The sequence below is a fragment of the Exophiala oligosperma genome, assembly GCF_000835515.1.
Source record: "Exophiala oligosperma strain CBS 72588 unplaced genomic scaffold supercont1.11, whole genome shotgun sequence".
NCBI classification, from domain to species: domain Eukaryota; kingdom Fungi; phylum Ascomycota; class Eurotiomycetes; order Chaetothyriales; family Herpotrichiellaceae; genus Exophiala; species Exophiala oligosperma.
In genome coordinates this window covers 845049-865616 of record NW_015622828.1, presented here as the reverse complement: position 1 = coordinate 865616, position 20568 = coordinate 845049, and the positions used below count along the sequence as shown (strand labels likewise).

General features: G+C 50.5%; 5 protein-coding genes across 5 annotated transcripts; 2 read left to right on the top strand and 3 right to left on the bottom strand.

The window, feature by feature from the left end:
* Nucleotides 1-184: 184 nt before the first annotated feature.
* Nucleotides 185-5984, bottom strand: PV06_10007 (uncharacterized protein; the record flags this gene model as incomplete). The annotated part of the gene is made up of 8 exons (XM_016411493.1): nucleotides 185-1107; nucleotides 1183-2089; nucleotides 2142-2750; nucleotides 2800-2866; nucleotides 2933-3182; nucleotides 3232-4851; nucleotides 4899-5727; nucleotides 5776-5984. 8 exons carry the CDS (start codon nucleotides 5982-5984, stop codon nucleotides 595-597), a joined length of 5004 nt encoding a protein of 1667 aa, XP_016258247.1. The 3' UTR covers nucleotides 185-594.
* A 1245-nt stretch (nucleotides 5985-7229) lies between these two features.
* Nucleotides 7230-8207, top strand: PV06_10006 (uncharacterized protein; the record flags this gene model as incomplete). Its single annotated transcript, XM_016411492.1, has 3 exons — nucleotides 7230-7263; nucleotides 7320-7371; nucleotides 7418-8207. 3 exons carry the CDS (start codon nucleotides 7230-7232, stop codon nucleotides 8205-8207), a joined length of 876 nt encoding a protein of 291 aa, XP_016258246.1.
* Nucleotides 8208-8634: 427 nt separating this feature from the next.
* On the top strand, nucleotides 8635-10659 carry PV06_10005 (uncharacterized protein; the record flags this gene model as incomplete). The annotated part of the gene is made up of 1 exon (XM_016411491.1): nucleotides 8635-10659. One exon carries the CDS (start codon nucleotides 8635-8637, stop codon nucleotides 10657-10659), a length of 2025 nt encoding a protein of 674 aa, XP_016258245.1.
* A 3490-nt stretch (nucleotides 10660-14149) lies between these two features.
* On the bottom strand, nucleotides 14150-15685 carry PV06_10004 (uncharacterized protein; the record flags this gene model as incomplete). The annotated part of the gene is made up of 2 exons (XM_016411490.1): nucleotides 14150-15250; nucleotides 15353-15685. 2 exons carry the CDS (start codon nucleotides 15683-15685, stop codon nucleotides 14150-14152), a joined length of 1434 nt encoding a protein of 477 aa, XP_016258244.1.
* Nucleotides 15686-19746: 4061 nt separating this feature from the next.
* On the bottom strand, nucleotides 19747-20169 carry PV06_10003 (uncharacterized protein; the record flags this gene model as incomplete). Its single annotated transcript, XM_016411489.1, has 1 exon — nucleotides 19747-20169. The coding sequence occupies one exon, from the start codon at nucleotides 20167-20169 to the stop codon at nucleotides 19747-19749; it is 423 nt and encodes a 140-aa protein (XP_016258243.1).
* Between the last annotated feature and the right edge of the window lie 399 nt (nucleotides 20170-20568).

Here is a 20568-nt window from a genome sequence, read left to right as displayed (position 1 = left end):
CTGCATCACAAACACCATTGATTGGGGGAGAAGAAGCCGTAGAAGTCGACGAGGGGATCTTCACAAATGCACATGCCCCCCCGCCTTCAACAATCCCTGGGTCTCTCCATCATCTGTGCTCGAAATGTAGTTAAGTCAGGCTCGACACTCTGTTAGTTAATGGTGAACTACGGCTTCGCTTCGCTTCGCTTTGCTAGGGCAGATCCTTATTTGTCCATACGGTCATGGTTATTCATACAGAGAGGAGAGCGCCGTCATCAATTATGCAGTCCCTCAAGTCATGCTCCTACACTGATATGTCACAATTTTCTTTTCCAACGATCATGACAACAGACCTGCTACTTGTCGTCCTCAATCACACAGGGACATCCCAGTCTTCCGGAATTTTCAATTCCCCAATCATTCCACTTGCATCCTGACTGAACAAGCCCCCTGGTGCTGAGAAGTCACTGGAGTCCGGCCCACACAATGAGACATGTCTACCTCATTCATTAGAGACCTACCCGGTAGTAATCGAGTGAGAATGTCTTTTCCGAAAAGGTCTGGGCCCATGATGGAATATGACGAGCTTTAGACATCATTTTCGACCTTGGATCAGATCACACAGGGAATGACCTTCCATGGATCTCCCACAAAGTTCAAACCTCTCTCTCGGAAGTGCCACGGGTCGATGTACACCTCCAACCCAATCTCTTTGGAGAACAAGTTGAACACTCTCATGATGAGGTACACGTCTCGCGGCGGCGTCGTGGTCATCAAGCCATGTGGACACGCCCTGTCTCGCATGCGTCGATACTGAGTGTTGCTCATGAAAAACGGGGTGCTGCTCGGGCCCGACGTGGTCTTGACTTCAATGCAGTAGTCCACCGGTGTTGTCGACGTCTCGGTACTACCGAGCCAGGCGGGACAAGGGAATGTCGCATTTTTCCGAAGGAGGTCCATCAGTTGTGGGCAATGGCCATGGTATCTGATGTCCGAGATTTCCACCCTCCGTGGTGGTGCTAGATCCGCGTACTCGGGCAAGACGTTCACGTAATGACGGATCGAGCTCTCCCAGTTTTCGTCAGTGACGTTTGTCACTCCGTAAGCTTTCAGGAGCTCAAACACCTTGGGTTTTTCCACCTTCCAGTCAGCTTCTTGTGACCTCCTAAGATACCAACTCTCTCCGAAGAAGATACTTACATATAGTTCTCCCGCGGCGCCCACACGTTTGTTGTCCTCAAACCGGCCCATCCCTGTATCGCCAAACGCTCTCCGGAACTCTTCGTAAACTTCATTATCCAGCGACTCCATCTCATCTAGCCCTCTTTCAATGTCATCGAGCGATAGCAGTTCTTCTTCTTCTTCTCGAGGAAATTGGCGACGTTGTCTTGTTCGGCGTCGCCTTGCTTGGCGTATTACTTCATTCAGGAGTCTTCTGTACGTATCTTCTTGGGATCCTTCTTCTCGGCGGGAGCGGAGACCGGCGGCAGACTGTTCCTGACCCGGAGAAGGAATGCTGGTCTCAACAACAGAACGCACTGCTCTTACTCTTTGGTTGGCCCAAGTAATGACCGCATCGTCGTGGTCGTGGTCGTGGTCGTCGTGAGAGTGAGACGACGATGTATCAGCAGACGATATGTCCGTTGGTGATCTACCGCTGTGAGATTCTGTCTCGTCGTCCCGAATTGCAGACGGCGTTTTCTGTGGCCGCGGTGGGGGCTTGTCGAACCAAGGGTACTGTGGTAAGTCTTCGTTCTTCATGATAACTTCCAATGGCGTCTCATGCTCGTTCAAGATACGATATATCACCTTCACCGCCAGTTCTCTCTCGATCCCGAGGAAATCGAGGAGATATTCAGGGAGCTCTGTGTGGAAACAGGAATATCTATCGTTCTTGTCGCTCGGAATATAGATCTCCAGCCTTCCCTCAATGTGACGGACATCCACCACGACTCGATCACTGGAAACCTCGACCACTCGGTCTTTCTCCTGTAGTGTCAGCTCTGTTCGCATCTCGTCGCAGACGAATACTTTTGCAGCCAAAAGTAACTCATGTGTCGACGTGTTCTGATTGTAGTATTTCGGACTGTTGTAGTACATGGCACAGCTAGTACACAGTCAGGCAAACACCCGTTTTGTGACATGACGTTGAAACTCACCATGACAAGGCGTATGCACGGTCTCTGATATAGCGCTCTAGATCTGGGTCCGGATTTGCATCGTTCACAACAGTTTTTGGCCGTACAAGGCCTGATATATAGCGATGCTCAAGCTCTAGACATTCGAACAGCGGGCACAATGAGGTGATCTCTTCGTGACCAAAATCAACGATATTTGCTTTGTTTTTGAAGAGCTCACCATATCTTTGATGGTCATTAATGGCAAAGGTTTCATCCACGGAGGCGAGTCTCAACCCATCAGGGCCACGGACTGGTAGGAAGGCTGTCTGCTCCAAGATAACCTGTTGGTCCCCGTTGATAGGTATGTTGTCATCTGACGCCAGCAATTGGCCTATGGCAAGGATGATTTGTTTGGCGTCTTTAATCTCAGGGGAATCCTGTTCTAGTGTCCTGTTAAGCTCCTCGAACAGTATGTCGATGTTTAGTGTCATAACTCCTATCTTCTCGACGAAAAAGTCCTGCAGCTGAGGATATACTTGGTCGAGTGGTGTTCGCCCAGGGATGGGGACTGTACAATTCCACAAGCAATCTGAAGCTTTCAGCCACTCTTGACCAACGTATATTAGGCCGTGGTTCGTGAATTCTTCCCTGAAGCTGCTGTCAGTGAAAATGACTTCTTCCTGAGGGATTACCATACCGGATCGCCTCGTCCGCAGGTTCAGCGTTCGCCATCTCCGCCAAGGCTGTATAGATCGTTTTTGCGTCTTCCTCAATTGCGTCGTCCTCAATTGCGTCGTCCTCAATTGCGTCGTCCTCAATGGAACTTGAACTGTCCATTGTCTTTGTTGATGACAACTTGAGTACCTTAAGTTCGTCAATCAAGTCATCATGGCTAACATCTCGTATGTTCAAGAGGCTTTTGAAGAAGTCAGAAGCGGATGAATCGTCACCATATAGCGGACTCAATCGCTGCTTCGTTTGCAGAAAGGAGGGGCCGTTCCAAATGCAATGACTTGATGTGTACCAAGCTTCTCCCTGGGATGTTCTGGCACGGATCAATGGTTCCGTCGCAAATTCTCGCTGTGGCGGAGTTAGTAGGTATCCGCATGAGTTCCATCGATGTCTATACCTGTAAGATTTCGGCGTTCCCGATTGCCGTTGTTTGAGCAATGCCGCTGTACAAAGTTGCACACGTGGAGATCAGTTGTGCATCTTCCAATTCGGTGAGCTGGTGCAGAGCTCTCAGGTAGAAGTTGGTATCCGCCTCGCAGATTACTCCGAACATTCTCAGGAACAACCAAGGTTCGGGTCGGTGGGAGTCGAAATCCGCAGGTAGTTTCAGGAATGGTAGGAGCCCCGTCAGTTCAGAGTCTTCGCTCACTTTCAGCAGCTCATCAGTGGGTAGAATAGTATCCCCCAAGCTTTCTGCGGAGCCATTCAGACAGGGTACCCGGACTTCCTTCAAATCATTCGTGATCCTGGCTGCTTTATCCCGGTAATCAGACCAATGTACTTTGAGGTTTGCGACAAAGCTGTCGGGGTTGTCATGAGCAATCTCCTCCATCAGAGGGTGGAGCTTCCAGCCATTGGGTACCTCGTGCACCAAGTCAGGGAAGAACTTGACTCCCCATTTTTCAAGGTAAGATACCCAGTCCAAGCCGGAGCGTTTGTAATTGGAGACTTGTGATTCCAGGTACTGCTCATGAAGAACTCCATAATCACCCCAATACTCCTTCGGGGTTTTGGCAAGCAGTTTCTCTGCATGATAATCATCATCCGAAGGAAAGAACAAGAAGCGTGCTTGGTGTCGTTTACTTTGATCGCTCATGAGTGTCACACGCTCCTGGCCCCTCTCTGACGGGGACGGCATCATTCCGAACCAAAAAAGGACTTCGAGATCCTTTATCAAGGTTGATAACTTTCTTCGCCTTGGTCCGCCAAACTTCACTCGGTGACGCTCAAGGATCTTCGTTATCACATCATTGGGGGCGCAAGACGAAACTCCGAGCTCAGCGTAAAAGCTCTTGCGTTCTCCATCAGCAGCAGCTGTCAGGTCAAGTACCTGGAACCCAAGATAATGCGGTATCTCTATCTTTACCGAATATTCCTCGGCAAGATACGGTAGATACACCTTGTCTACTTTTAGGGACGACGGCGAAACCCAGCGACCATCCTGTAATGGAATAATGTTCAAATCCTCCACATCCTCCTTGACGTCTGTGTCCAGGAGTCGTCGAACAAGACCGGTGAATGCTGTATGCCACCGGTCATCCAGTGGTTTGTCGGGTATTGATATTTCTGCTTCCTTTATTCTCTTCAAAATCTTTTGGGGTGAGATTGTTTTGAGGGAAAGAGTTTTCAAGATCGTGATATCGGCTGGTTCATAGTTTTCGGATAGATAGATATCATGGCTAGTATCTTCCACGAGTGGCTCGTTCTTGTAAATGAACCAGTCGGGCAAAGCCCTCATATCATCGATGTAGTGTAGTCTACCTCGGCGTGAGCGTAGAACGGGCTCCTCCTTGAGGCATGCACTGATGTCTTCGCACAGATTTTTCCAAAAGTCTTGCATGGGGACTGTAGGGAGGTACCGCACCCATCTGAATTCCAGCGGGTCGCCAATTGCCACAGCTTCCATGACCAAGCCAACGAACGATGCACATACCCCAGCTAGCAATGCTTCGTTCCAAGGCGTGCCAGACACGTCCTCTCGATTACTGCTGAGGTCAAAGTCTGCGTTTATGAGAAACTGATTTCGTCAGCGTCGAACTGCGAAAGATAGCCCCAGGCACATACAGGGAGTTGTGAATAGCGCCGCACTGGCAGACGAGCAAACACATATTGTCCATGTTTGGGGATGACGGGCAGGCCTTCAGAATCCACCTCGAAAGCCACGGTCACTTCTCTCTCGGGATCTTTGTGTTGACCATCGAGGGGCAAGTCCTGGACTGTTGTCGTGAACAGCCTGAGCCGGGTCGTCCCTGATGTATGGGGACCAAATTTCCCAAAATTCGCTTTTACGGCTATCTTGAGCCGCATTTCATCAGAGTTCAATTCGCCATCTCGTGTGAAGGTGATCTTCTCCTCACGTCCATTGATGCGATCCACAACCACGACCATTTTCTTGAGCTGGCGTAATGCAAACAGGATTGTTCGGGGGATTTCTTTAAATTCGGACACGAGAAGTCTAGCGAAACTGGCGCCGCGATCAGAGTACCGGAGTGTTAGTCTTGTGCCGATTTCACGAGGCAGGGCAGGTGTATGGTCAGTCCATATTGGGCAAATCATTCCTAGGCCGTCGTCGCCTTCTCTGTGCTCGAATCTAAAAGACCAGCACCCGGATTTGATGTGGACGTAGTCAGCAATACCAAATACCGATTTGAAACCCAGACCTTTCTCACCAGTAGTATCACTGTTGCCAACCTTGGAGCTTTTGGCAGTATTGCAAATGGAAATGGTGTCTTCCCGTGTAAAGCCTAACTCGTTGGACTCAACTATCAGTTCTTCGGGCTTGATCCGAAATGTAACAAACGGCTCAACACCCTCTGCGTAACAAGAGTCATCTACATTCTGCAGTAATTCATAAATGAATCTGAACCGCGATGAGTAAAGTTGCTCGGCGACACTGCTGGCATTAGTACATCGATATTCGTGACAAGAGAATAGGACTGACGTCTTCGCAAATGTTCCGGCTTCGGTTCTCCCCTTGACAACAAGATCAGAGAATCTATCTTGCCAGCCTGTACCTTTCAATCTCTTCCGGATATCTGAATGTTCTTCGTCGGTGAAAATGACTTGCTCCTTAAAGATCCTTTCGATCTCGAGTCTTGCAGCATCGTCGGTGAGAGGGCGCCCGTCCTCGTCAAAACCAGGTTCCGACATTTTCTGTGGCAGATTAGTGGACACACAGTTTCTCACAGGGCAAAAACATCTGAAAAAAGTAGTCGATGCCAAAAGGGGCCCCTGCCATGACATGACTATGTACACAGCGTACCAATTTCATGCTCTGCAGGAGTCCCCTGTTTGTTCTCGCGACGGTACACTACAAGCGTGATGCTCGGATCTATGGGGCGTAGCCCATAACACCAACATCAAGCAATGTGTGGTCCAAACTAGCCTGACCAAGCAAGTATTGGGTTGCATTGAATTCGACGCTGAGATTAGCACTGGTGGGCGTCGAAACGCCCCGGCTTTAGATAGTACAATAAAGAGTACATGTTCTTTTGAAACTAGCAGAACGCCACAAACGAGCTCCTCGTGAGGTGCAGGAGGCTGAGACGCTGGTCGCTGTAAAGATGACCCACAAATATTATTGACAGCAATCGCGGCCATCGCTCCTGGCAGCGCAGGAAGGCACATGAGTATTCTGAGAACGAAGGCTTTCATTGAATCCCCTAGTGACTTCTGCGACAATTATTTCGATCGTATCAGCATGTTGGAGACAGTAGGAAGCGACTGAAAGATGGAGAGAATCGGCTGGAGTCCTCGAGGTCTGGGGTAAAAATTTCGGCTTTGGGCGGAAGCACGAGGAACCGCCGGGAGGAGCGGCAAGACAGAACTAAACATGCTCCATAGATTGAGTATCCGTTCTAAAAGTACCCTGTGCAGCGAGTAGTTGTACACCGTACTGGAAGCATTAAATGAGCAGCACATCGCATCTGTAGGAGGACCATTCCGCCCCTGAGTAGTACATATAGCTCGGTTACCATGACCCAAACGTACTCGCTGGAGATAGGGTGATCTCGCCTAAAGTCCCCAAAGATAGCCCTAGCGTATCTCTAACATTCACCACGTGTCACCATCCTCTTTATCAGAAGCAAGTACAAAGACATCCCAAGTCATGCTTTGAATGAAGAAGGTCAATTGATCTTCCATGCGGGGATCTTCGTCCAAAAGGAGCTCCATCAGCGTTGAGCACCTGTTCTTTTTCCCTTGGGTAGCCGTGCCCGGGGTTGGAGTACTCGGACGGGGTTCATCTTCCTCGGGTCACCGTCTCTAGTCTCCAGCCTGCGGAGAAGGTGTAGCAAGACAACTTCAGCCAACTGCTGAATGAGTGAGAAGGATTCTCGCTTCTGATCAATGCAGAAACCTTTCATCTAGTGATTTTTTCCAAATCCATTGTCCGAAATGTCGTATGAAGGCCAGACGGCTTATGTAACGGGTATATAAATACGTCTTGTTGCTCTACGACTTTGGTCTTGCTAACTGCTTCGTTAGGTGGTGCGAGTGGCATCGCCCGTGCGCTGACCACCATGCTGGTCGAGAAAGGGTATCAAAGACGTCGCCGAATCCATATGGAGCTAAAGGATGAATAGTATCAAAGTATACATTGCCGACATCAATAAGCAAGGTGCCGAATCCGTTGCTCAAGAACTCAACAACAAAGCCGGATCACGCATGGTCTCCGCTGTCGGCGTGGATGTGACAGACTGGGACTCGCAAGTTGCAGGATTCGAAGAGGCCATCAAAGCTCTTGGAGGACGCATCGACTACGTGTATCCCATCGCCGGTATCGCCGAGGTTTCATGGCTTCCCAACCGTCCCAAGCAAGAAGGCTTTGTCAAGCCGAATCTTAGTGTATGGGACATTGATGGCACGGGTGTGATGTACACCTGCGCTCTTGCAGTCCAGCAATTTCGACGACAAGAACCCAACAAGTTTGGTTTCCGTGGCAAGATCGCGGCTGTCTCTTCGGTTAGAGGTCTGTATTCGGTTCCTAGTATGCCGATATACTGTGCTGCGAAATTCGGAGTGGTTGGCTTCGTCCGGTCTTTCGGTAAACACCTACCGAAGGAGCAAATTACCCTCAACGCAATGTGTCCGGCTATTGTTAAGACAGGGATCAACATCGGGAGAAGCGATTGGTATGACAAGGCTGAAAGCTTGAATCTCATTGTGAAGATGGAGTCGCTCTTGAATGCATTTGGATCCTTGCTAGGCAGTTCTGGTGTATCCGGGGAATGCTTCGAGTTTCCTCCGGGCAAGATTGACAATCCACAAGGTTGGATCCTCAAGCCACAAAATGAGTATACGACGCCAGAGAGCGAAGTACATGTGCGCTACTCAGACAGTCAATTTGCTCATCAACATGATCCAGTTGATTGAAACAGTAGCTGTGAAGAACGGGAGAGCTTCGTAACTTGAAGGATATCTTAGATTCCGATATACAAATGATCGAAGATTCAACTATATTTGATTGGCATTGTCTGGGTCTAAGTGGCGTAATGGCTGACAGTAGGAAAGTACGGTCATGCAAACCCGCCAATACTGCAAGTGATGAGCCCCGCGATATGTCCGGCCGCTCCACCATTTTTACGGAGAAGTAGACAAGGTGAACGCCAGAATCGCCGTTCCTCCACCTCCAGTTCATCGTCAGTTCTCACAGAATGGTCTAAGAGGACTCCATTCTGGAGTAATTTGTTCTTCTGACCCAACAGAGACTTTTACGTCTTCTCTCAATCGAACTGATTGAAAGAAATTTGAATCACACTTCCTCTTCCCGACGGCACCATTTCGCCTGGTGTGGTCGCTCATGGCAAATCGTCCTGGACAAACACAACCTCAGCAGACCAAGCGCACCGGGAAAAGCTTCGGTGGATGTCTCACCTGTCGCGAGCGCCGCTTGAAATGCGATGAATCGCGGCCCAGCTGCACAAGATGCTCGAGGGCGAACTTGCGATGTAAAGGCTACGGCGTGAGATTAAAATGGACCAATAATGAGGGAAACGTTGGCGCAGAGTCACCGTTGAGCGGACCAAATGGCAGATACTTCCAACGGTCGAAGATGGTATCGAAGCGCATTCTCGAGCCATCTGCTATCTCGCGTGCCGAAGTCCTGGGTATTCAGAGCAGTCTGTCCCACGCTGATCAAAATAAACAGCCAGCTTCTTCGTCCAACGCCCTCTTCTCAGTCTTTACAACACAGCCCCATGAGGCAACTACACCCAAAGATCATCATGCATCACCTTTGGCTGAACCAGTGGTACGAGAAAAGGTCGATATCAATATTGCCAGCGGGTCGCCAGAAGTGACTTCCGAACCAGTACACAATCAGCAAGCAGCGCCACCACTGGATGGTGATCTTGACTCTGGAATGTCAACTTACCTCGAAGGCTCCGAGATATACCATAATATTGGTGATGACCTGAGCGGCTCGACCTACAATGACATTCGGACGGCATGTCTTGCTCCAGAGAGGCTCCAAACTCGCCAGCACCGGCAAAGCACTTCATCATGGCAAGCTACTCACAATCTCTCCGATGGAGAATCCATCTGCTCCCCCTATGGGCCGATGTTCACAGAGGCTGTTTCGTACGGAGAACTATCTCTCGACGATGCACTCCTTTCGCCGGCATCTATCAACGACCACGAACTTCCCCGCCTAACGGAGTCGGGATTCGGTGCAGCACACCTACACCTCGACCTTTTACCCGCACCTTCTGATCAGTGCGAACTTATTCATCATTGGATCAACTTCCTTTCGATGTCAATGTCACCAGTTGTCAAGGAGGACAGCTCATATCATACGAGACTCACACCTATGGCTCTGGCGGGCCTGAACTCTGATTCCGGGAAATCCAGCGGAGGCATTGCTGTCTTTCATGGGATATGTGCAGCATCAGCATTTAATCTTTCCAACATTAAAGCCAACGATGATCGATTTTGGCGGCTGGGTATCCGGCATCGTCGGTTGGCGCTCTACCACTTGCGTCATTCCATGCAGGACAGTGCTTCCACCAAAGACGACTCTGTGTGGGCTGCAATCTGGACATTCTTGTACCAAGAAGGTGTTCGTGGTCAGGCATACGAATGGAGGACGCACGTGGAGGGTTTGCGTAGTCTCATTCTAGCAGATCCGGAAGCCATACGGCAAAGTGATCTAGCTCGACCTGTCTACGAATCGTTTCTTTGCCTCACGATCATGGGCAACGTCCAACTAGATGCCGAACTCACCGCTCTAATGAGAAAGCTGCCACCAGATTTGGACTACCTACAGCCAGTCCACGGCATCACTCGTGTTCTGCTGGAAATTATCTTGAAGATTTCCTGTCACATAGCGTCCCCATCTCCTGAGGTCGACATCATAGCCGACAGAATCGAGCTACAGTTATTACTCTACTGTCCAGCGAATATCACAACAGCAGGCCTAGACAAGGGTGCCGCCCGGACTCTTGTCCGTTACTCTCACGTATACTATGACGCCACCCGCATTCACTTCCAAAGACTGCTTCGAAAAAAAGATCCAACGCTTCTCCAAGACCTGGTTGCAAGCGCGATTGGGCACCTGGAAGCGATTGAAGCCGACCAAACCAACCCCCACGGGTGTATATGGGTATGGCCGGCCTTGGTGATAGCTGCTGAGTGCACAGACCTGCATTTACAGCAGCGTATGCTGGCCTGGTTCAAAAGCAAGAGGAGGCACGGCTTCAGAAACCTCGAGGTCGCTTGTGATCTCGCGAGGAAGGTTTGGACCACGAGGGTGGAATCCACCCCGGGGAGTAACATCCACTGGCACGACTTCATTAATGGCACCAAATACGATGCTCTGCCTCTTTGATTATCTCGATGGTATTATGATTAGCTTATAGAATCGGGACGTTCTTGGCTACGTTTCATAGTGTAGCTCCAAGCTTTCGATTTCTCACTTGGGATGTGGCGAGGACGGGACCTGATGGTTCACGTCCTTGATATTTGCGTATGAGCCTGGACTCGCAATCTCCCAGTAAAGCCGGATCGATAGTGCGGGGACTCCGATAAGTGTATGGAGCCAGTTCCGGGCGGAGATGGTCGCACGGACTGGTTATCGCCCAGAGGTGTACTGTATGTATGTGATGGACGAGACCCAAGCCCCCGGGAACCTGTTGGTTTGTATAGTACATAGGATATAACCAGCGATATGAGGTAGCCGTGCATCAGAGGGTCGCCAAATGGTCGCGTGTTGCCTTAGCTCCGGGTAAAAAGGTCCGTCCGATTGCCTACTCTGTACAATGGTATGTACAGAGAACCTTGGCTAAACGAGGCTCCAGCTTCTGCCCCCGCGATCGCTGTGGCATTCCTAATCGGGCAGGGTCCTTTCGCGCTCAAATCGTAGTCCACGACAAGCCCTTTTGCGAGGATCCCAAGACCCAATTTACACTATCAACGATTGTCGAATCCCCATCATCCCTCTGTGTCTCCGTTGCGAAGCAGGCAACGCTGCTATCAGACCTCTGCTAGCCTGATAACGCATTAGATAGCCCATGGCACATCGGCTCCGCGCTTATCATTGCACAACAAGTTGGGCGAGACGGCGCGGGAACAGCTGTCTGCAAGAGCCACGAGGACCATTTCCTCCAATTGGCCACCCCTCGTACCCCCTTTCCCCAGCGGGATGAGGAGAGATAGAGCTTTCGTCCGCATCATCGCTGTATAAAAGAGGCTTTCGTAGGGATTGGTTCGCTTCATTCACAATCCCTCACTGTCATCTTCCCTTCAAAGAAGTCGTTACTCGCCTTCTGATCGCAAACCTTGCCCTGCAGACGATACTCGATCACCCTTCTCCTCCCAGCAGCGACAATGGCCGTCACTGACCAAGGACCTTACAAGGTCAATTCGGCGGAGGTCGTCAACGCCGAGTCCATCCACGGAGCTGACACAGTCACTCAGTTGGAAGCCAGAGAGTTGAAATCGCGCTTCAACATCTGGGCAGCTATCGGTATTCAGTTCAGTATTTCTGCAACCCCCTTGGCCGTAGGCGTCTACATCACCTTGGTCCTTGGTGCCGGTGGCTCCCCGTACTTCTTCTATGCCTTCTTGGTGGCTGTCCTCGGCCAGATGCTTGTATGCACATGCATGGCTGAGATTGCTTCTGTTTTCCCTCACGCTTCGGGTATGTTTTGAACCATTTCAGCTGCGCTGAATTGTAGAGGTCAGTGTGCTGACATGCTCAATAGGCCAGGTCTTCTGGACTGCGGCAATGGCGCCCGCCAAATGGTCCAAGTTTCTCAGCTACTGGAATGGATCATGCACGACACTCGCGTGGATCTTTGCAAACGCAGGAACGTTCGTCTTCACGGCTGAAATTTGGGCCGCTGTGATGGCAATCCGCAACCCCGGTTACGAACCACAGACCTACCAGATCTTTCTCTTGAGTGCCGGATGTGCATCGGTCGGTGTCATCCTCAACATCTGGCTGTTCAACTGGTACCCGTACGTCACCAGGTTCATGGTCGTCTTCATCAACCTGGCCACCGTCTACGTCCTGGTCGCTCTGCTGGTCCGCACCCACCCAAAAGCTTCGGCACATACCGTCTTTGTCGACGTCCTCAACGCGACGGGATGGTCATCAAAAGGCTTGGTGTTTCTCCTGTGTTTCTTACCAGGATGTATATCCGTGGCGTGCTTTGATACTGCGGCACACATGGCAGAAGAGATGGACAACCCGGCTCGACAGGTTCCGCTCGTCATGGTCGGAGGCTCCCTGCTCTGTGCCTGCACGGCCATTCCGATGATCTTGGTCTACACCTTTTGCACCTTCAACCCGGAGGCGCTTTTGACGCCAATCGGAGGGCAGCCCATTTTCCAGGTCTTCCACGACGGCTTCCGGTCGGAAGCGCTCCTGACCATCGCTCTGGTGATTTACTGTATCGTTTATCTGGGTTCGTGCCCGGCGACCATCACCACGGGCAGTCGACTTGTCTGGTCCTTTGCCAAACACGGTGGCTTGCCTTTCCCAAAGTGGTTCGGCTATGTCGAACCCGTCAACCAAATCCCCACGAACGCAGTCTACTTCACTGCTGTCGTCTCTGTCCTGGTTTCCCTGTTGTTGTTCGGACCATCGACCATCTTGAACGGTGTGTTTGGCGCGGGAGCTGTTTGTTTCTTCTTCTCCTACGGCTTACCCATCTGGTTGAACGTGGCCACCTGGGGTCGACAGATGCCCAAGGATCGCGCATTCAACCTGGGCAGATTTTCGATGCCGATCAACATCATGGCTATCTGCTGGCAACTCCTGTCGACCGTGTTCCTATGTTTCCCCACCTACCGACCTGTCACGCCCACCAATATGAATTGGGCGTCTGCCGCTGCCGTCGTTGGGATGATCCTGTTCCTCGGAAACTGGTTCCTTTATGCGAAGCACCACTATCACGCTCCAAAACCTCTTTACGTCGAAGCTATTCATGGCCGTCGAACCGAAGTCTAGTTCTTGGAGACAAAATGAAGGTTCTGGTCCGGATGAAGGGTGCGAGGGCGTGTTTTGGAAAGTTTTATCGAAGCTCTCCTGAGAGGACATGCTGTGCTATGAGAACGGCGAGCGCGTCGATGAAAGTCTGGCGGGAAGCAAGCAATGGCTCCGAGTTTTCTCTACAGTTCTGTAGTTTATTTTAGATTACCTTGACTTACTGTCTGCTTGCAACCTGCCCAGTATATTTGTTCGTCACTTCCCTGAAATCCTGGTCCACTATCAATTGAAGTCGTGAAATTTCATTCAACAAATCACACCAAGATCCCTCAGTGATGGCTCAGGTTAAAACCACATGGCTTATGTGGTGGACGGCCATTCACTGAGGCGAGCAGGAATTATGGCCTCGGGTTCGAATCCCACTGTGAACAACAATTCCTCCTCCTTTATCTCTCGGTTCGATTCCTCCTCCTCCTTCTCCTTCGATCGATAATGGCTCAAGATAAAATCACATGGCTATGTGATGGACGGCCAACAAAACAAAAAGAGATGGAACATAACGAGTATAACCTCCTCCCTTCTTCAGCCCCCCTTAGCCCAGGAAAGACATAACATGTCACCTCATTTTCTCTCCTTAAAAAAACCAAAGCAATTCCTTCTAAAGTGAGGTCTTGTAACGAATTTCCTCTAAAGTGGGATTTATATATCTATTTTTTTGTTTTGTAAAGAAGTTTTTTTCAAAATCATGGTCTGATATCGAACATGTTTACAAAAGTGAGAAGACAAAGTATGAATGTATGTCGACTGATTCTCCTTTCTATACTGGGGTGTCTATCTTTGTCTTCTTTTTCTTTTTCTGGTTAGCATCCAAAAGCCACAATCACAATCACAGCGCGGCCTTCCCCTTGCTCAGTGCCAATGTCACTTCTGCGACACCTCTTTCGGCCGTGCGCAGGGCGCCATCCAGGTAGCCTCTCCAGCGAGTGGCGGTCTCGTTGCCGATGAAGTGCAGATTGCCTTCCGGTGCGGCAAAGGCGTCGAAACACTCGTTGAAGACTCCCGGGCCGAGGGTCGGGATCGGACACCCCCATCCGTTGTACTGCTCGTCGCCCCACGTGGACTGCAGGGCGGTGACGAACAGCGGCGTCACGTCCCGGCCGTGGTTGAACAGCAGACTGATCTGTTCCAGGATCTTCTTGTGTTGCTGTTCGGTCGACATCGCCGACCAGGACCGCGCGTAGTTGCCGCAGATGAAGCAGGTGAGCGCGTAGTCCTTTTTGTTGTCGCCTCGCTCGACGGCCGTGTCTCTAAACACCGACGCGGGACCTGTGAAGGACTGCGCCAGGCCACAGTACCCGTTGGCCTCCCAGAAGGGTTCCTTGAAGACGGCCAGGCACTTGACGTAGCCAGAGTACCTCGTCGAATTCACGTAGGTTTTCTTGGCCGGCGAGAGGCGCGGTGAGAAATCGATGGTACGGTAAACGGGACTGGCGACGGAGACGATGACTCTCTTCGCAAGGCACGAGACTCCTCTACTTCCCTTGATCGTCACGCACGTCAGGCCAGATCCCGGAATCTCCCTGATGGATTCCACGGGACTTTCGAGCCTCAGAGAGCCTGGCTTGAGCTGTTGCGCCAAACGCTCTGGGAAAGCTGATATGCCTTCTGCGATCCGCATGTACTGTCCACCGTCCTTTTTATCGCTTCGTATCGACATCATCCCCAAGCCTGCGTGCAGGTAGTCCAAAAAGAACAAGGCAGAGACCTCGCCCGGGTCGCAGCCGATGATGGCGTGCGTCCAGACCTTGCCCGTGGCGCAGGCTCTGTCGTTGTGGTTCGTGGCCTTTGCCAGCCAGGCCTCGAAGCTGATCCCGTCCAGTTCCTTACGGGACGCTGCGGACTGAAGTGGCCCATCATTTTGGGTCGTGATCTTTTCCACTAAATCTCTCAACGCCACACATGCTTCCGAATCGACACTCGAGGAGTACTGTCGTGATCAAGACGACTGTAAGATTTTGGCAGTTCAACGTTCGGGGGGATGGGAAGAAGTCAAGTGTTATTTGTTGAAAAGGAAAAAGTTGACACTCACCTCCGGGGTATTGCCATACATAAACTCGACACAATTACCACCAAAGTCTTGTGCCACGACTTTTCCCTCCGAGTTGGCAATCACTGGCGTCAAACCAAACTCCTTCGCCAGGGCCCAGATGCGGTCCTGTGTGGTGTCGTTGATCCAAGCGGCGCCGTACTCTTGTCGGATTGTCATGCCCGGTTCTCGATCGCTCGTCAAGATCTTTCCTCCCACCCTGGAGCGCGCCTCGAGGACGACGGTCGAGAAGCCAGCTCGTTGCAAAAGACCTGCAGCCCGGAGGCCACTGATCCCAGCCCCGACCACGACCACGTCCACAACTTCGGGCGCCATTGGTACGTCCTGGAATCTTCTTCTTGTTGTGAAATACAGGGTTCAAAAGTAAGAGGGTCTCTTTCAAGGTATCAATCAACTTGGACAGGTCCCGTCTTTCTGTGTTGAATGGCAAGGGTTCAATCTACCTGCGCATAAAGGACTTCAGAAGACGTTGGGCCAAGAATTCAATTCGACTGTAAACCACTCCTTTCCGGAGAAAAGCAAAACAAAATCCCTTTGGGCCCTCGGAGAAAGACACGACACATGATCCCCAAGGACACAAGTACTCCAGTACTGTATGTGTCTGTAGTATCCGTATTACCTTGCCCGGCCCCATGGGAAATGGACCCGCCACCCATTCGAGATACTAACTAGTAAGTCTTACTTACCGTAAAGACTTCCTGGTGGGCTATGGATTTAATCAGCAAGGAACAAAAGAAGATGGTGTCTCGCAGAAACCGGGGAAATTATCGAGGACAAAGCAGGATGTTGTGGCAAGAAGCCATTTTAGGAAACCCGCGACGAGACCAACATTATTCTCCAGCGGGTCTTGACTGTAAATAAGCTTTCTCTGCCCCTTCTCCGCAGGTTTACGGGAAATTCGGATACTGGGAACTAGTGGAGTAGTAGTGAGCGACACGCCGTTGGCACGGGGGAGATGATTGCCCACTGTACAGTGAATTGCGCCGGAATGACACATAGTCGCCTTGCAATAGGAAACGACGTGATCATTGAACGGTCCATGAGTTTTGGACGTAGGCTAGGCTGAGTCAAAGGGGGAGAGAGAGAGAGAGAGAGTAGAACCCCGACTTTCAGCTCTGCTACGTGTCCTGCCTGTTCATAGTTTTGAACACCGTGGAAACAGTATTGTAACACCTTGTGAGGGATATTATATGAAACCTTGCTTAATTCATGTGCCATTCAGAAATCTGTACGTAGATTTGATCTCAACAGAACATTTGCTTCGAATCTTCATGGTCTGGTCCTGCTTCACAATGATGATGATGAACCTCCTCCTCCTGCTGCTGCTGCTGCTCGTTCTTTCTGTTCTTGTTGTTGTCCTTGGATGTACCAACCCAGAGCGTTTGCAGCAGAACAAACTCTCTCGATACTCAAAGACATGCACTCGATGACGTTTCCCCAGGGGTCCTGCATGTAGACGCCCCTGTGTCCTATGTGGCCGTACCTCGCGTAGTTCATCCATTCTCCTATTTGTTTGCCTCCACGAGAGATGGCCTTTTGTAGGAGCTTCTCCGGTTCAGGGTCGGTGACGCAGATGTGAAAGAATCCCACACGGGAGTACTCGAAGCTCTCGTCTCTCGGTCTGGGTGCCGGGTCGACGAACTGGAACAGCTCGATCCCGACACCGTTGCCGGTGGTCAGGATGCAGAATTTGACCTCTCTCATCTCTTGAGGGTACGAACAAAAGGTGAACTTGAACTGGTCGGGGTGAGACTCTCGAGTGAAGTGTCGAATCGGACTGATGATTTCGAACCCCAAAACTTGAGTCCACCATTCCACCAACCCATCGATGTCGACGCACGACAGGGCGACGTGGTTGAACGTCCGGGCGGGGGAATCCTGGCGAGACAAAAAAGGAGTCAACAGGGAATTCTATTTTCGGCAATCTAGATCATAGACGAAACTTACCGCCAGTGATTTGCTGGACATTTTTTCTTTTCGCTCTGCTGTGTAGTATATCTTGAACTGGGTGTGAGTTTGGTATACAAGTTTGGATCTTCTCGGGACGGGATTCGAAGGACTAGTTTGAATTCCCAGTAGTCAAAATAGTCGAAATGGTTGGAGAATTGCATCCGGACTGTTTTTCTAGTTATTGTCCCGAAGATCGCCAGGGTCTTGAATGCGAAAGAGTAGGGTCCACCATCCTCGTGATGGTCGAGTTTGGGGTTAATCTCGTAATGCTTAGAACCATAATTACTCCTGACTCGACAAGTTCATATGTCCAGTAGTGCATCGACATGTGTCACTTGTGCGTTGTGCCTCTTGCTTTTGCCGCAAGAGGCAGGCGTTCCCGATCTTTCTTCCATGAGTGGAGCTCAAACCCGTTGGGAATGGTTCTTAACAAGTACCCTATGTATTCTACCTCGCCCTACCGTACGCTCTGCGAAACGACCGAGGCAGAACAATGCCGGCCTAGTAATATTATGACCCTCTAGAAACCACAATCGCCGCGACAATTCAGCACGACGGAAGACACGTGTTCTTCTCGTATCGAGGACTATTCGCAACCCAACCTCAGTAGGGCATACCCGGGTATCGCAAACGATTTAGAGAGCCGCTTGTTGTGTAGCCGATTCGATAAGTGCTTTACTCTCCATCTCGGCCTTTGCAAACATGGCAATCGCATCTTCGAGACGGTGCTTACCCGCAGGATCGTTGTCGAGAGCCTTGATCAATTCACTGGCTTGGTTTGCGAGGTAGTCGACGTCAAGAGAGGCAGGTTTCCAAGAATCCTTGGATCGTGCCAGTGGATCGCTCGTCAACAGCGGTTGAAGTCGTGGAGATGGATCTTGTAGTTGCCCGTAGAAACCTTTCTCTGTTGGCTTGGGTTGGTTCTTCCCCGGGTCAATCTCTGCCTCGTAAGGAGTATCCGCCAGTTCCTTGAGCATTGCTGCCGACACCGTCAAAGAGTGACAACCCAACTCGGCTCCTGCAACGACTTCCTTGCGGCTTCGAAAGCTGTTCGGGATGACATAAATTTTAGTCAGATCAGGGGGCCTCAGAGAGAGAGAGTTTCACATTCGTGATGAGAAAAAGAGCTTACGCGGCTAGTTTTATAAGAGGTTGATCCTGGCCAGTTCGACGATACAGTTGTCTGTATGAATCGATGATCTGATAGATGCGGTGAGAGAATGGATGTTGAGTGGCAGGATCTTTGACGTTTGGCCACAACGATGGGTCTTGGTGCGACCTGACTTCTATATTACTCAGTCAGCTCTGTGCATCATATACGTGCACGGCCAGCTTTGGACGAGTTTACTTGCCGTTGTAGTAAGGGCTGATATAGATGCAACCGGCTTGACTGCAGGCTATGGCTTGTTCCACGCTAAAAACCGCCGTCCCTAGAACGGGGACACCTTCTCGCGAAAGGTGTCGCATGGCGAGAACTCCTGGCCCTGTGGCAGGGATCTTGATGCAGAAACGCTCGCGACTGATGCCTCGCTGCTGAAACTCTCGATCATAGAGCTTTGCATGTTCGATGGTTGCTGCCGTATCATACGCTTGAGAAGGAGAAGTCTGGACCAGAACTCGACCCAAGATCGAGTCTATGTTTTCTTTGCACATGAGCGTTCCCTGTGAAAAACAAAAAGATTTGTCTGTATCAGTGAAAAAGCCCAACGTCCTGAGTGTTTGGTCAGACTCACCATTTTAGAATAGGTTGCAAGCCATCCTTCTGCTTTCAATTCCTTCGCTGTAGTCTTCAACAACTCAGTGTTGGAAGTCTGAGCGAGTTGAATCCCCATCCATAACTGGTTGCTGGTCTGATCATGGGGTTTGCGTGGGAGTGACTTGATGAAGGCAGGATCCATCCAGTCAATGTCCATGTTCACTTTTCAAACCTCAGTTCCAATGAATACAAGGTGTAATGCCTGCTTGCTGTACATACCACGTTCCTCTAGCACATCAAGCCAGCATTTGGCTTGTTGATTAGCCATGGCTTCGAACAGCTATAAAACTGGAGTCAGAAGATTGTCGCAAGAGATGTTCGTAGATGGTAAATGAAGAAACCTTAAGACATGGGTCAAAGGGAGGAACAAAATACAAAAAATAATTTATATACTGGGGAAAAGCGGGCATAATCCTCGGCACGCAGTGTAGACCAGTGGCAGTGGACGGAGTACAAACCGAGAAGTGGGATCTGGCACACCTTCTAGCCTTCCATTAACGCTGAGATACGATATACGCATTGTGACGGTAGTAACTAACTTAGTACTCGCGGGCAAGATCTCTCACGATTGTAACAGACAAAATGTTCTACTCCCTAAGAGGATTCATATTCAATACAAGGGATCTATTTGTTTGTCTGTAGTCACTTGGGTTGGTAAACCGAGACACTCCTACAGATGTGTCTTTTCAGGAGCAATGTGAGCCTCGACTTGAATCTCAATTATCATTCCCTTTCCACACAGAGCGTTTGTCCCCAAACACATCCACGTAGGTCTGTGATCGGGCCATCTTCTTCGCCAAATCTCCATCATCAGCGGCTCGTGGGAGACGTCCGTCAACCAAGTGTGAACTTTGTGCGCCTTGAAAAGTCCCTCCTTGACGCCCGCGGCCTTTAGTGCGTTGTCGCAGTTTTCAAAGCACGACTCGATCTGTTCGGCGGGGGAAGAAGACATGCGCGCCGAAGCATTGAGACCCGGTTGCCCCGCGGCGATGACCAGCTGGCAGTTGGCTGGTAGGACGACGGCGTGAGAAAAGCCGGTGGCTTGGTAGTAATCACCCAGAGGACCAGGGACCTGGTAGTACTTTGCACTCATGGTTATGTTCGTTGTGAGTGGACCAGAGAGCTGTCGGATCAGGGTCGGTGGTTTCGCTGGACTTTGTCTTCAGAAGACTGAATGAGTCGAACAAAAGTGATCTGGCTGATGATTGTCGCGTCACCAGTGTGTTGGACGAAGACGGTTGTATGCTGGTGGCCGTGGACGGTTTGTTGATTTTTCTCAATATATCAGATCGAAACGGGACTTGGACATGTGCGACCTGGCAACTCATCTTCACATTGTTAGGAACAACGTCGATCCTTCGACCACCTTGAGTTCCCCTCCCTACACGTTACGTTTGCCCTGCATGGAGTGGGTTGTTGTGGGTCCCAAGCCATCCGATTTGTCCGTCTTGTCTTTCCTATTTCGGCCACCTTATCAGCTGCTCCCACAACC